Source organism: Pollachius pollachius, assembly GCF_949987615.1.
Source record: "Pollachius pollachius genome assembly, chromosome: 16".
In the NCBI taxonomy this organism is placed as follows: domain Eukaryota; kingdom Metazoa; phylum Chordata; class Actinopteri; order Gadiformes; family Gadidae; genus Pollachius; species Pollachius pollachius.
In genome coordinates, this window is record NC_136949.1 from 17,857,274 (window position 1) to 17,873,828 (window position 16,555).

Genomic DNA, 16,555 nt, shown 5'->3' on the forward strand with positions numbered 1-16,555 from the left:
CCAGTATTGTCATCGTTACTAACTTTCAATCATTCAATCATTAATTAACAGCATTCAAGATATATTCTAGATGAGTGAACATGTGAAGAAACCAGTGGAGATTGTGGTGTCTTCGTCTGAGGCAGAAATGCACCAGGAGAGAACCGACGCTCATCGCCTCCGCGGAGCCGCCCGCAGCACCGCCAAGGAGAGGTAGTGATTCTCCTTTTCTTTGTTTGAATTAAACATTTACATGGCGTATTAGGGATAAAGTAACATTGCAGCGAGCCGGTCGTTAATGTGATTTACCATGAATCGTTAAACTAAATATACCAACCAACAATTATTTAATTGATAAAAAAAAGTATTTGATTGGTTCCGCTAAAAGAAGCTGTAGGTTAAATACGATTGGAACTGCGTCCATAGCAGCGGTCTGTTATAAATATCAGACCGTAAAAGCCTCCAATCCATTGACCAATCAGAATCGAGTATTCAACAAGCCGTGTTATAAAGGAGTAGGATCTCTGCTCTAGAAGGTTGATGTCTTGATGCCACCCGTCTCCCCAGGGGGCAGAGGGGAGAGGACTCTCACGAGGACTTGGTGATTAAGGAGGCGGGGCGGCCAAGCGAGCAGCGAGCGGAGCAAAGTGAAAGGGTTGGTTTGAAATTGTTTATTGTATACTCATTTTAAATTGAAAGACTACAAATAAAAAAAACATCAGAGACATTTCCTTATAATGTATACCTGCGTGTGAGGAATGTATATACATTTATATCAAATCTTCACTGAAAACCAGGTGTTCCTATGAGTAGGCACCTGAGACGCATTTTGAGATTATTCATAGCTTTGCAAAGTGAAATGATAGACGGAGACAAGCAGGGGGAGAGGATGGGAGAATAGAAAGAGAATAAGAGAGAGAGAGAGTGATGCGAGTGAAAGAGAGATACAAGTTAGAGAGGTTAAGGCTACATGGGCAGGTCTTTGAGGGGTCTGATGGGGTCGTCTTTAAATAACTCATAATTCATCATATTTTCCACGTCTTCTCAGATGCTGGTCAACCTGTTGAGCGATGGGACACAGTTAATCACCAACATTCAGGTGGCAGCTGATGCTAAAGAGTCCCAGAGAAGGACTGAGCTGAGGGAAACTCGCAGACTCAAGTAATGCACGCTACTTTCCTCATAATCATTTATTGATTTATTTATTATAAAATGTACACTGACATCCTCTCAATTCACCAGTAGAGTTTGCAGCTTGACTTGTTATAAACTACATCAGACCAGTGCTCAATTTGTATGTAATAATCAGAATGAAGCCACTAAAAACAGAAACAATGTGTAAAATGCCCACTCCCTTGTGGCACTTCTGTTCCAATGTGTAAAAAGAGAATTGTATTTCCTCATGAACCTTATCTACCCATGTGGGCCAGAGTTGAGAAGCTAGAGAGCGAGGCCAGGTCGAGCATGGAGAAGTTTGAGGAGATCACCAGGGGGTGGAGCCAGGCCAAGGCAAAGGTCATCCCCCAGGAACTACACCAGGCTTTGGGCAGACAACTACAGCTGTGTGCTCAGGTGCTGGAGGACAAGAGCAAACTCATCAACCACCTGCAACAGGTAACAACGGTAGCACACACACACACACACACACACGTGTGCGTGTGTGTGTGTGTGTGTGTGTGTGTGTGTGTGTGTGTGTGTGTGTGTGTGTTTGTGTGTGTGCGTGCGTGCGCGTGTGTGTGTGTGTCATCGTGTGTGCTGTGAAACAGGAGCTGAAGGCGCGGGATGAGCGCTACGTGAAGGAGCTGAAGCGGCAGGCGGAGGAGGTGGACCTGATGATAGAGAGGATGGAGGAGCAGGTGAAGACCCTGACCAGGACCAACAGGGAGGAGCTGGACCACATTGAGGTGAGAAACCCACCCCGCATGTCTCCACGTATCCTGGGCGGTTCCCAGGCTCTGGACAACCCTACCCCAGGACATTAGAGACTCAGAGTCGCTCCTCGTTCATCCCGCCTGAATACCCCTCTATTCTCTACTGTCCTCCCACTTTGTTACAGACACAGAGTGCGTCTCCAATGTTCCATTACCAAAACATTAAATGTATTGATTTATGTGATGTGACTATGTGTGTGTGTGTGTGTGTGCGTGCGTGCATGCGTGTGTGTGTGCGTGTGTGTGTGCTACTGTTGTTACCTGTTGCAGGTCATTGATTAGTTTCTCTTTGCTCTTTTAATTAACGAAATATTACATTTTAAATTTGCATCATTTTCCAATAGCAATGATAGTTATTTATAATAACATTTGTGATGCTTGGTTTTGAACGCTATGTTAATCTACATGGAATGCTGCCTGAATGCTGGCCAGTGTTCAGCATATATCATGAATGAGCCCATGTCATAACTGGCTTTACTCCACGTATAGGGGGGCTCGAAGCAAAGAATCATCAGCCAGTTTTACCTTCTGTTCTGATAGGGTCGTACAAGCAAATGGATGGACAAAAAAAACATGGATGAATGAAATACTTAACTTCAAGTGACCCTTCAAAACCTTGAACATCACATGAAACATCAATGCTTCAAACATTCAAGCAACTTTTCTGTGGATCAGCGGATAAACATGTTTTTAACCACACTAACTCTTGACCTCCAAACTTGTGTTCTTCACGTCTCACACACGAAACGTTTGACCTTTGCTTGGTCCTGTTGGGTGCAGAAAGCCTATGAGGAGGAACGCAAGGTCCTGCTGACGGGCAACAGACAAGAGTGGGAGCAACACGTGAAGCAAAGGTCCACCACAGAGGTACATCAGCACAGGAAAGTAGAGGTGGTCCCCTTTACTTCCTACAAGTCCCTCTCTCTCTCTCTCTCTCTCTCTCTCTCTCTCTCTCTCTCTCCATGTATCTTAAAGGTCCCGTGGCATGCTACTTTATGAATGCTTTTATATAGCTGTTAGTGGCCCTTAATACAGTACTTGAAGACGTCCAAGAAATTCAGCCTTGGTGCAGAATAAGGTCCAAATTATCTGGGTGGGCAAAGCAAAGAACAGGGAGGTAACATGTCCCTGTACGAAGACATCCGGAAATTCCAAATTTGCCTTTGCTTTTTAAAAGGCAGAGAAGGATACGTAGAGTTCGTTTTACACCTTTCGCCATTTCTAGCTACTGGGGGACCAGGCAGGCAAGGGGAACTCATATTAATGTTAGAAAACCTCATAAAGTGAAATTTTCATGCCATGGGACCCTTAATAGACAAAGACGCAAGACGCAAGACGTCTGATCACCTCCTACACCGACACATGCAGCACACACAAAGACATGTGGGTGTTTCAATGGGAGCAGAAATATATGTTTGTTTCAGAGAGAGTATTTGAGCGTAAAAGCATTATGGTTTTGGAGGTCAATTTTGTTTGTCGGTTTAGATGGATTTCTGTATTGCGCACACACACACACACACACACACACACACACACACACACACACACCTAAAATGAACTACCTCCCCGACCTCCCCACACCTGTGTGTGTGTGTGCAATGCCACTCGCCAGTGGGTGTCAGTGAACCCTAACGTAGCTGCTCCTCTGGCCGTTCAGTTGGAGAACATGATGGAGAGGAGGAGGAAGGTGGAGGAGTACGAGGCCATGCTGGAGCAGCTGAGGCTGGCGGAAATAGATGACTACAACGTGATCAGGGAAAAGCTGGAGACTGATGTTCAGGTACGCAAAGACACACACACACACACACACACGCATATATATATACACACAAATATATATATATATATATATGTGTGTGTATATATACGCACGCACGCATGCACACACACACAGTGGCACCCCAGACTGAATAGTCAGAAGAATGTCAAGGCAACAGCTGTGGTTCAAGCCCATTCAGGGCATCTTTTATTGAAACCACAGGGAAATTCGGGTAGGGGGTTGATGATGAAAATGCAACTAAAGTGCTTCCCAGCACGGGGTACCTCCTATTGAGGGTATTGCTCCTTGGATATGGCCTGGGGAGTGAGAAACAAAAGAGAGGAGACTTGTGTCGATCTGCTGTCAAGCCAGAGAACAGAGGTTAGCTGTGGCTAGCCATCTTAGCTCCTCTTATCTTCCGGGAGTCCTTCACAAAGCTCCATTCATCAAGAGGCCCATTACTGTGCTCAGTGTGCCACCAGTTTCCATACTCCCAACACTTCCCCCCCCCTCCCTTCCTCAGCCCTTTGGGGGAGCTGAGGTTCATCCTCCACAGCACACAAGCATGCACACACACAAAACAAACACATAAAAAAACATATACACATACCCTTACATAAATGCATGCATGCACACAAACACACACAAACACACACACACACACACACACACACAGACGCACACACACACACACAAACATTGATAGACTCATAGATATTAGCAAAGCTTATAAAAGGAAGGATCAATCAAATGCAGCAATGAGGACACAGCGTTTGTAGAATGATCCCGTCCTGTTTGTGCGCAGACCACGCAGCTCTGGAAACAGCAGCAGAAGGCCACCGCCCAGCTCAACCAGGAGAAACAGGAGTTCAACATCCACGTGCTCATGCACAGGGAGAAGGACAGCATGATCATCCAGTCCAAGCTAAAGCGGAAGATCAATAGGTCACACACACATTACACTTATTCAGCATAAACACACTGAGAGACACTGAGAGGACGAGATTCAAAACATGCATCATAGCGTGAGTTGAATGAATGTACTGATGATCCGTTATGCTTTGTTGTTCTGACCCTGGTGCCGGCCGTCTCGGGCCCTCGTTGTGTTGCAGACTGCAGGACGTCCTGAACAGCCTGAAGGCCAATCGTGTGCAGGCTGCCAAGGTGGGCCACGGCCAGTGTGACGACTACACGCGCACCGTGCAGCAATACACCCTCATGCAGAAGAAGATCAAGTGCGTAGGAGCTCACAGAGGGATACCTAGCTGTGGCTATGCTCATGAACATACACACATGCATACAATGTTATTTGAGTTGATTGTATCAGCTCGTGCTGTTGCTATTTTGGTGAAATGACATATGCTGTGACGCATCATTGCTGAAACATTAAAAACATAATTCAATAATGGACAGTTCCCTCCTCTGTCCCTCTCTCTCTTTTCTCCCATAATTGCCCTTCCTCCCTTGCTCCCTTCCTCTTCCTCTCCGTCCGTGGGCTGCAGGCACTTTGCGGCCGTGGACGGCGAGAGGTTTGCAGAGGTGTGGAAGATGAAGGAGGCGGAGGTGAGGGAGCTGGCAGAGAGGGTGCTGGACATCGATCGCCTCCTCCATGAGCAGCAGCTGGGCTTGGTCTGGGAGCGCCCCACCATGCCCCCCGAGCTGTCCCCTTCCCCCCCCCGGGGCCCGGCAAGGGCCGACTCGGCGGTCGGTCCCTCGTCCAGGGCAACGGGCGCGCGGAGCACGGGGGCGTACGGCGAGGCCTGTAGTGACGGGCCGTCGTCTGCCACCTGGAACAGCGAGGGGGGCGCGGCGGGGGAGGGAGGCAGAGGGAAGGTGTCCGCTGACACCGTGAAGAAACTACTGCAGCTGCTGTGTGACGAGGCGGTGAGCTCTGGACTTATGGTTGTTATTTATGCATTTAGGCATAGCTCATTTAGCATGTTAGCTAGTCATGGTAACCTTGATGCCCCTCCCCCGTTTTACATCCCAGGGCTTTTTGATCGAAAGCAAACTCCTCACACTAATGTCTCCCCTGGACAAAGACCACCAGTCTCTCATCAAACTGGACTCCATTTTCTCTGTGAGTTGAACTATTTTGGTTTGTTTTGAACAGAGGACGTTTAGCAGAGCATTAGATTGGAGTAGATGAATGCCTGAACTGCGTTTAGATTGACTTCTTTAATGAAGGGAAAATGTGATTGCTGAATTGAGTCTGCGTGTGCTCTGTTGTTGTCTTCGTCTCCCAGTCCCTGGGAGTTGAGAGCAAAGACGACGTGTACCGGCTGGCTGAATTCTTCTCAAACTACCAACACCGATCGACTAAGCAGGATGATGTAAGCAGAGAATGACATCAAACCGTTATATGTCCTCCACTGTTGCAGTCAAAGGAGGATGAACAGCGGAGATGGGGACAGTCTGGTGATGGTAACCATGGTAACTCTCCCTTTTTTCCCTGCATCCAGGCAGAGGGATTCAGAACCAGCTCGACCTTTGACCTCCTCCACCCCGATGAGGTCCTGGCTGCCCTGAAGGCCTTTACTGCCCAGTACAGACGGCCCAGGTCTGACCAAATCCCCTCAGAAGATAGAAACACCATCGATGACAAGGAAGCCATGTGCAATGGCAACTACGTTATCATTTAGATGATAATAATCATCGGATCATATTTCATCAATATAATTAGAAGGACAAATATAATGTGAATGATTTCACATTATATTTAATGAACTAATTATTAAATTCCTTCTCTAGTTAGCCTAATGATAAAGGCACAGGACAAATGACATACTTTATATCTCATTTGACGTCTTTACCACATTGTGCAGCGGCTTCATTGACTCCTCCTCCCTGTATCATGTCCTCTTCAGAGAGCGGTCGGCCCCCCAGCATCACAGCTCCACCCTCACAGGGGCTCCCGAGGGCCCCGACCAGGCCGCCTTCTGGGAGAGCCTGGCCAACGTGCTGCCTGAGCCCAAACTCAAGATCTGGACCGCCTTGGATAGCGCCCTGGAGAAGTACCAGTGAGTAATACGGCTCTACCAAAACCGATAGAATAAAGTCACCCCGCAGAGGCCCAGGTGGCTCAGGAGGCAGAGCGGATCTACTGGCAAGCAGAAGGTTGCTATTTCAATCTCGAAGTGTCGAGGTGTCCCTGAGCCAGACACTTTACCCAAACTGCTCCCGACGAGCTGGCTGTCGCCCTGCGTGGTCGACTCCGCAGTCAGTGTGTGAATGTGGGTGAATGTTAATTTTGTTAATATTGTAAAGCACTTTAAGTCGCCACTGGTTGTATAAATGCAGTCCATTGAGAGAGCTGAGGGCCCTTGTTGTCCCCCCAGCACCGTGCTGACGGAGAGGTCCCAGCTCTTCAGGGACACTCAGGACCTCAAGCGGCAGAACTCAGAGCTGCGCATGCTGCTGCATCAGTCCCTCAATGCTAAGGTACCTCCTTCTAATGTCAGCTCCAGCCCTGTTATGTTATCAACTGTTACTGCAAAAGATAATTAGTAAAGCCTCCCTTTCAAAATTAAAATGGTTTTGAAGTGATCCTGTGTCTCCCTAAGAAAGAACCCATTCTAAAAGAGTGTTCTCTGATAGGTGAACACAGAGCTGGTGATCCCACCCGACCGGCTGATGAAGATGGCCCCTAAGTGAAAGGCAAAATAAATGTTATAATAAAGCATCTAAAAAAAACAACTACTCTGAGCACCCTTCTTTTTACAGTGCTGTAGTGCAAAGTGTGGTTGAAAAATGTTTTAGTAAAGCCACATAGTTTAAGACACAAAGAAGTGTTAAATGGCTTAAATCAAGTGAAGGGATTTGAACAGAGTCTAAATTGAGTAAACAATGTAAACATTCAAACCCTTTTTGAATGTGTAATATTAATAAATCACGGAGACCGATGTAGCATGACTGTCTGTTTACTGGTAGTCTTCAACACCACACAGATTCACTTGTACAACTGTACTTGACTTAGGTTTCAACTGACACGGACGCCACCCAGTGGTAAGGAGGTGAACTGCAACTAATGTACAATACATCACATCTCTCTCCTTAAGATAGATATTCTCTCAACAGTTCTATCCTGTAGTAACTTCTGTTAAATTCCTGAGTTGTCTTTGCAAATTAAAACATATCATTTCTTATACTAAATAAAACTCTTACTTCATAGTTTAACCTTACAAACTAAATGTTCCTTGGCAGAATTTCTATTACTTAAAATTCACAACTTAAACAATGCCTTATATAGAAACAGAAAATAGCAAAAACTTTTTTTTTTTCTTTCTTTCAATACTCAAGTTCATGGAGAGTAACGAGACGGTGGTTTGATCTCTCTGCCGACTCGTGAGCTCTTCACCACTCCTTCATTCACGGTAGGTGTTGCAGATGTTTTCACAGGTGATGACGCTGGTGTCTGGAATGATGCGTCACTTTCTGCAGGTTGTCTTTCTCCTGGATCGTAGTCTTCCAGTTGTGGAGGACTGTGTGTTGTGAAAGTCTTTTCTCTGGTTTTCAGCAGGTGTCGACGGTTTCTCCTGTAGGTATTTCCATCAGGTGTTTTGATGAGGAAGGATCTTGGCGTATCATGACTTTTCAACACAGTTGCTGGTTGCCAGTTGTCTTTCACTTTTACTCTGATCTTTTCTCCTTCCTCAAGAGTTGGTAGATGTTTTGCTCCACGATCAAAGTAGTGTTTCTGTTTTAGCTGCCTGTCTTTGATGTTCTTGTGTGCGTTCTTGTGTATTTGTGGTTTCAGGAGCTGTTTTGATGTAGGCAGTTTTGTTTTCAGTCTACGTCCCATTAACAACTGAGCAGGAGACAGCTTAACGCCATCTAGTGGTGCATTTCTGTACTCCATCAAAGCAATGTATGGTTCGTTCTGGCTTTCTGCAGCTTTCTTTAACAGATTTTTCACTGTCTGAATTGCTCTTTCACTCTGTCCATTAGACTGTGGAAATCCTGGACTGGACGTAGTGTGTATGAATTCCCAGTTCTGTGTGAATGTTCTGAATTCTGCACTTGAGAATTGTGGACCATTGTCCGACACGACTTCATCCGGAATTCCATGTCTTGCAAAGATTGACTTGAGCGCTGTCACTACATGTCCACTAGTTGTCTGTGTGAGCTTGGCGATCTCTGGGAACTTGGAGAAGTAATCCACACACATCAGATAATCACCTTGATTGTAGTGAAACAGATCAACGCCAACTTTTGCCCATGCCCTGTCTGGTATTTCATGGCTGATGAGTGGTTCTTTGGTGTTATTGCGTTTGAACTTATCGCAGACTGTACACTTCATAACAACATCCTCAATCTCTTTTGCCATTCCTGGCCAGTACATGACATCTCTGGCTCTTTCTTTGCACTTCACGATGCCTAGGTGAGACTCATGAACTCTCTCCATCATGTCTGTCCTCAAGCTGTGCGGTACGACAATTCGTGAGCGTTTGAAGAGTAGGCCATCAGAGCATGTGAGCTCTTCTCTGAAAGTCCAATACTTCCTGGCCTCTGGTGAAACATGTCTGATTTCTGCAGGCCATCCTGTCTGAACGCATTTCAACACCAGTTGCATCTCCTCATCTGCTGCTGTTGCTGTCTTGAAGGCATTCAGCTTTTCGGGTGTGATTGGCAGGTAAGATGACAAAACATGAACTTGTAATTCATCTTCCAACAGTGGTTCTGTGTGCTCTTTGAGAAAGGCACGGCTCAGTGTGTCTGCTATATACAACTCTTTGCCAGGTTTTTATTTCACTTGCAAGTCATATGGTTGCAGTCTCATGAGCATTCTTTGTAGTCGAGGAGGGGCTTTCTGTAGTGACTTTTTGAACACTGTCTCTAGGGGCTTATGGTCTGATTCAACGTGCACAGATTTCCCATAAAGGTACTGGTTGAACTTCTCACAGCCAAAGACAATAGCGAAAAGCTCTTTCTCTATCTGAGCGTATCTTTTCTGACACTCAGTGAGCGACCTCGATCCAAATGCTATGGGGTGTTCCTCTTGCAGTATCACTGCTCCTAATCCTTCAGAACTTGCGTCTACTGACAGCGTAATGTCTTTGCTGACATCAAAGTATCTCAACACTGGGGTGTTACTCACCAGTGACTTCAGCTTTCGGAAGCTCTCTTGTTGTTCAAAGTCCCAATGCCATGCTATGTCACTTTCTAGCAGTTTTCTCACAGGTGCACTCACCTCTGCCAGATTCGGTATGAATTTCGCCAGATACTGCAGCATTCCCAGGAACCTCATCAGAGCTGCTTTATCCTCTGGTTCAGGCATGTCCTGTATCGCTCTGACCTTTTCTGGGTCGGGTTTCAATCCGTCTGCTGACAAGACATGTCCAACATAGCTGACTTCAGTCATTCTGATCTTGCACTTAGCTTGATTCAGCTTCAGTTTGATGCTTCTGATGCTGTCTAACAGCTGTCTCAGTCTTTTGTCATGCTGCTCCTTATTTTCTCCCCAAACAAGAATGTCATCAACAATGTTCACGACTCCCTCCAGGCCTTCTAAACGCTGCGCGATGCACTTTTGAAACACCTCTGGAGCGGACGAGATGCCGAAAGGTAATCTCAGGAACCGATACCTTCCATACGGAGTGTTGAAGGTACACAGTTTGGAGCTTTCGTCGTCGAGTTGCACTTGCCAGAAGCCATGGTTGGCATCCAGTACAGAGAACACTTTGGCATTTGGCATTTCTGCGACTATCTCTTCAACTGTGCGTAATGGATAATGCTCTCGGCGTATCGCTTTGTTGAGATCTTGTGGGTCAATACAAATCCTGAGTTTGTTTGGTTTGACTACAGTCACCATGCTATTTACCCAGTCAGTGGGCTCTGTTTGTCTCTCAATGACCCCAATGTCTTCCATTCTGTCTAATTCTTCTTTAACTCTGTTTTTCAATGCTACAGGTATTTTGCGCGGTGCATGGATGACTGGTGGAACCTCTTTGTCCAGTTGGATATGGTGTAATCCTGGAACACATCCTAAGCCTTTGAATAAATCTTCATATTCACATAAGATGTCGTCATTTTCTTCATTTCCTATTTTGAACACTCTTTTGATCAGGCCTAGCTCTGTGCATGCATCTCTGCCAATAATTGCAGGTGAATTGCCATCAACAACTTGGAATTCAAGCTCATATTCCTTGTCTTTGTGGTAGCACTTCAGCTTTGCCTTGCCTTTTGGCTCCATCGTGTGGCCAGAATAGGTAACAAGCCTACAATTGGATTTCAGCAGTGCTTTCTTGTTAACTACTCTCTCATATTCTTTGTACGGCAATACATTGCACTCTGCTCCTGTGTCTAGCTTAAATGTCAATGCATGGTTATTTATTTTCAGTGCTTGTGTCCATTTCTGATTTTCTTTTTCATTTGCAGAGACTGTATCCAGACGCTTGATTGGCACATTTTCTTCCATCTCAATGCAACCTAGAAACATTTCAGCATTTTGTTCCTGTTCTAATTCATGAACTTTTCTCTCTGTTTTCTTTACGTATCCCTTTCGTTTCGGTGTTTTGCACATCCGACCAAAGTGATTGTTCCCTGAACACTCGTTGCAAACTTTCCCGAATGCAGGACATTTCCTTGGCTCGTGTGTGTATCCACATCTAGTGCATTCCTCACCGTCTTTCCTGTCACGTTGCACACCCATGCTATCTTGCTTAGCTCTGGGCTTTGTTCTGGTTATTTTATTCACGGCAATGTCTGATTCCTCTTGCAGAGCCTTCATGTGACTTTGTGTAATTTCATTAGCTCGACAAATGTCTAATGCTTTTTTCAAATCCAACTCATCTTCTCGCAAGAGTCTTGCCCTCACTGTGTCATTGTTAACTCCACACACTATGCGGTCTTTTATCAGTTCATCATTCAACGCTCCAAATCCACAATCCTTAGCTTTATTTTTCAGATCTGTCACGTATGCGTCAATGGTTTCATTTTTTCCTTGCGCTCTCGTGAAGAAGATATGTCTCAGGTAAGTTACATTCTTCCTTGGTTCACAGTCTTTCCTAAAGCTTTCTTTCAATACAGTCATATCCAATTCTCCCTCACCAAACTCCATTGTGTTATATACCTTCAAGGCTTCATCTCCCGCCACATGTAGAAACGTTGCACACTGTCTTTCTTCACTCTTCTCCGCCAACCCAGATGCGATGAGATAGAGGTCGAATTTCTGAACCCATGTTCTCCAGTTTTCAGCGACGTTCCCCTCGAAGCTCAGACTATTTGGAGGTTTCAGTTGCTCCATTTCTTCTAGTTCACTTCTGACACCATGTAATATTAATAAATCACGGAGACCGATGTAGCATGACTGTCTGTTTACTGGTAGTCTTCAACACCACACAGATTCACTTGTACAACTGTACTTGACTTAGGTTTCAACTGACACGGAGGTGAACTGCAACTAATGTACAATACATCACAGAATGTTTCTGATACAACATCACAACATCAGGTGTCGTTTGGGGCCAGCGGTACCTGGCGGTCCTCTATGATATCCCTAGGCCCGCTCATTTATATAAGTCACCTCTCCTCAGTCCCCTGCTCAGTGCTGATCAAAGAGTCGAGCGGTAAGCATTACCTGGTTATTAGAAATCGAGCATAGCATTGTTTTTTACAGTGAGCAAAGTGGAGCGAGTGAAGAATGGGGAGGAGACGGGTGAGGAAATCTCCAATAAGAGGGACTCCAACCGGAGGTACACCAAAAGGAGGGACACCAACAGGAGGGACACCAACGAGAGGGACTCCCAACAAGAGGGACTCCAACAAGAGGGACTCCAATGAGGAGCGCCGGAGACTCCGGGAGGGTTGAGGTCAAACACGCGGCCGTGAGCCGTGGTCAAGCTGGGTCAGGCACTGTTCCTACCCCTATCCGGACTCCACCTTGCCGCAAGGGGAAAGACCGTCTGGGACCAAATTAGTTAATTTGCATGTTATTAACTTCTTTTGCGACAGTTCAAGTACCAGAAAGCCATTAGCTCTGGTGAAAGCAGCTCTTTATTGCTAAATATTATTTTAATCGTGGCCTTTGCGATTTGCATATCGCCTTCTTATACATTGCAATTTCAGTTGGCATTCGATTACTCGTTCAGCCATACTAGGAATCTCCTGGAGAATAGAGGATCTTCCCTGCGCTTCCTGACTATGGTCTGGATGCTGAAGCAGGGAAAGCTAACACCTTATTCCTTCACATTTAGTTCATCAAAATAACCTCACAAAATGATGAGGCTTATACATTTGGACTCCTTCGAGTCTGAGGTTTATGGCCTATCGTTTGTGTTAATGACATGAAAAAGATTTTTTAAAGAATGTTTTTAGCATGTAGCTTCTACCGGGAATACACCCGGATATGTTGAAGGCACCTAGCCTCTAACCATATAAACGGGGGTCCCCACAGACAAACCCCCATATATATAACAATAATATTTTCAATCGATTAATAATTTTAGCGACAGTGTAACAAGAAATACTCCTTTAAGCTTGACATTGTGTTTCTAGGTTAAATATTGACATTGTTACGCTCCGCGATGTCCACAATGGTTAGCTTTGTGATAGACAGCCACGCTTGGTGGAAATCACATGATCCGCTCTAGCCCAAGCTAGAGTCACACGCTTTTGGGCTAGAGCGGATCACACGTGGAGTCACACGCTCTAGCCTGAATAGCAAAAAACTGAAAATATACGAAGCCGGTATGAAATGAAACTGATTCTGAAAGAAAGTATAAATTATATCGAAACTCAGTTCAAAATTGACCAAGTAATTATACATAATTAATTAATATAACATTTCAGCTTTCATTTCAAGAGAAAAGAAAAGATACATTTCAAGTAGAAATGTGGTAAATATATATAAACCCGGCCACTTAACAAACTACAAAAAGATGTAATTATATTTAGTTTATTTTAAATCAGTAAATCAGCACAAATAAATATTGCTCACACAGTTGCACAAGTTTAGGAATCCAGTTAATTTTCATACAAACAGGCAGGTTTAGTGCAAACAAGAGTGTCGATGAAATACAGAAGACGACTTCACAGAAAACATTGGTCAAGCACAGGCAAAAGGACAATTTAAAGACAGTACAGAACACCTTCTTCAGGCTCAGGCCCTGTCACAATTTTCAAGTGCACTTCAACTTTTCATAACAAGAAAACTCGTTGGGGGACAGCAGGGTTCAGTAATTTGGTTAGGGTTGATCTATAGAAAGACAGCCATGCAAAAAGACGCATGACCTCTGGTCAGTTGAAGGTCAAAAACACAAAGGCATGCTACTGGTGTCTAAGACTACTTTTTGGTGAAACACAGTTAATACCCGTGAAGGTGGATTTTTGTAATCAGACCTGAGCTGGTTGCAAGTGATTCTCAGATGTGATTTTGTCCCCACGGGGCGGCCCGATGAGGGGTTTGGAACAAGCAGTGTGATCATGTTTTCAGATGCGTTGATAGTGGGAAATGGTAGGCTGGCACCATCCCTATCTATTGTGTGCTTATAAGCATTGCTATTCAAAGGCTGTTAGAAAATGTTGCTTGTTCCCTCACTGTTCCTTCACTGTTCCCTCACACTCAGGTGATGTTTTGTTCAATTAGATATGCTGGAAATGCAAATTGACCTACACAATATCTAGAGCATCGTTGATTTTGGACTTTAATATAAGCTTGATCTTCGCCCAAATGGATATAATCAGGTTATGAAAATAGATATATTTCAGATTTTTGTTAATTAATTTTATGTACTTATTATTTCTGAATTGTGCAAAGACTGCAATAATGAAGAGGGAACAATGCCCTTTATAACGGGACATATTTTCTCATTTGTTCTCTATCATATTAAATCAATAACTGACATTTAAGCACTAATGAACCATAGCATAACATCAAGATGTTATACTAGGAAGGTTGTCCATGCAATCATTTATTAACTCTTCCCTTAATAAATATAAAGATCATCAAAATCTGTACAAAGACATAAAGGAGAAGTCCCTCCCAAGTAACATTGCTTGGTAGGCGAGGTTTAGGTTGAGATCTTGGTTTCACCTTGGTGCATGTTGGTACAACATGTAGTTGGAGATGATTTGCTGATTAGGTGGAGTCCAGATATTATTTACTTGGTCATAATGCTATGTTTTTTAGTTATTGTTGTCATCTTTGGATAACGACAGTAGTTGTCGCCCCCCCCCCCCCCCCCCCCCCCACCCCAGGTGACCTGAGCGATGTGGATATACATCTCGATATCTGGCTATTGCCAGATAAACAAAGGAAATATATTGCTTTTGGGTCTTCAATGTATCTCTTCCTTCTCTACGAAAAATAAGAAATAGAGAAGGGAGAGACCATGCCGCTTCCTCTCTTTCCTAGGTAGGGATGGTGAGGGCGGAAGACATTCCAGAGCCAACAGCCGCCCCTCCCCCCCTCCCCAAGCAACCCGCCTCAACGGACCCCCACCACCTCCTCAGGCTCACACGGGGACCTGTGGTGCAGCCTCAAGCCCCTAGCATCTTCTTGACCAGGTACCCCGGCATGCTGTAGAGGAAGAGGCCCAGCATGATGAGGAGAAGCGTGGCCAGCACCATCTTGATGATCAGCCACTTGTAGCGGTTGCAGATCAGGTAGCGGATGGCCTTCAGCGGGCTCAGGAACCACAGGAACGTGGTGTCTGGGCGACTGGAAGGGGGCAGAGAGATGAGCGGGATAGACATGGAAGAGGAGTGGGTTGATATGGGGGATGAGGATGAAGCAAGTTGGATTCAAAAGATGCATAGGAGCGATGGAGAGTTTTTTAGAGTTCGGGGGAAAAGGGTGGAGGTAGAGGATAAGTAGTAGGGATATCAGGGCAAATATGGAAGAGGGTGGAAGAAATAAAGTGATCAGTGTTAGTGGTGAGAAAAATATGATGCTTGGTTGGACACTTGGTTGGATACCATGAAGAAGAGAACCGGTGTGCCTTTGTAGGATCAATACAGATACAACTCTATACAAAACAATATCCCATGTGATTCTGAAAAGGCCGCAAATGATATGTGGGTGGATAAGCAACAGACACTAAATGAAACACTTGGGTTTAGGCAAGGTCAGACAGGACAGGGACATGATAGAGACAGGAGAACAGCCCATCCTTGAGAGAAGACTGAGAGACGGAAGATTGGCAGAAGTGTTAAAACAGTTTAAAGGGAATCCCACAAAGCTTAATGTGTTCCAGATCCAAGATGTGCTTTCAGGAATGTAAGACAAACTATACAATTAATTTAAGTTGAATCTTTATCGAGCAATCTTAGCAAATAGCTAACGTAATCATTTACTCACACCTGACAAGATGTTAACAAGGGAGGTCAGATCATCTCTGTCTATCTTTAGATTTTCCCTAGATCTTCCCTCCAAACTAAGTGGTATTTCAAATTGCTTTGGCTTATGGCCACGGCGAATGAAATCTGAATTGAACATGGCTTTGAATTGGAATGTCCCTTTAAATTTCCCATGACATTCCACCAGCTGTGATTGTGATTAGCCGTTACAAGCCGTTACAAGAAAATCTGTCTCTTATGACATCACAAGTGGGCGTGCCCACCTAGATGTGTGCTGGATAAATCAGTCTACCAGCCTACCCAGGGGACCGTAGCATACGTTGCTCATCTATCCGTCACAAATCTAGGTGGACATGTCCACTTGTGATGTCATAAGAGACAAGATTTTCAAAATGGCTTGCAACGGCTAATCACACTCACACCTGGTGGCATGTCATGGGTCCTTTAAGGCAGAGGCACTAGACTGGGGCTACCCGTGGCTTAGGCCCCGATCATCTTCTTGACCAGGTAACCGGGGAGAGAGTAGAGGAAGACGCCCAGCATTAGCAGAAGCAGCGCCAGACCCAGGATCTTGAGAATCAGCCAGCGG

The 16,555-nt window shown here is 45.0% G+C and overlaps 2 protein-coding genes across 6 annotated transcripts in view; one reads left to right on the forward strand and one right to left on the reverse strand.

Annotated features, from left to right (window-relative positions):
- Positions 1-70: 70 nt before the first annotated feature.
- On the forward strand, positions 71-7,348 carry drc1 (dynein regulatory complex subunit 1 homolog (Chlamydomonas); the record flags this gene model as incomplete). The annotated part of the gene is made up of 16 exons (XM_079753294.1): positions 71-192; positions 547-634; positions 1,028-1,140; positions 1,410-1,593; positions 1,746-1,883; positions 2,691-2,777; positions 3,568-3,690; positions 4,475-4,614; positions 4,782-4,904; positions 5,172-5,553; positions 5,660-5,749; positions 5,916-6,002; positions 6,132-6,229; positions 6,537-6,689; positions 7,008-7,110; positions 7,267-7,348. 16 exons carry the CDS (start codon positions 71-73, stop codon positions 7,321-7,323), a joined length of 2,088 nt encoding a protein of 695 aa, XP_079609420.1. The 3' UTR covers positions 7,324-7,348.
- A 7,746-nt stretch (positions 7,349-15,094) lies between these two features.
- The window catches only part of otofa (otoferlin a), a 79,773-nt gene continuing 78,312 nt past the window's right edge, over positions 15,095-16,555 (reverse strand). For all 5 annotated transcript variants that reach the window (XM_079754074.1, XM_079754071.1, XM_079754073.1 and 2 more), the window contains one exon: positions 15,095-15,328. In XM_079754074.1, coding sequence (XP_079610200.1) covers positions 15,148-15,328 — 181 coding nt within the window. In that variant the 3' untranslated portion in view covers positions 15,095-15,147. The remainder of the gene's footprint in view (positions 15,329-16,555) is intronic.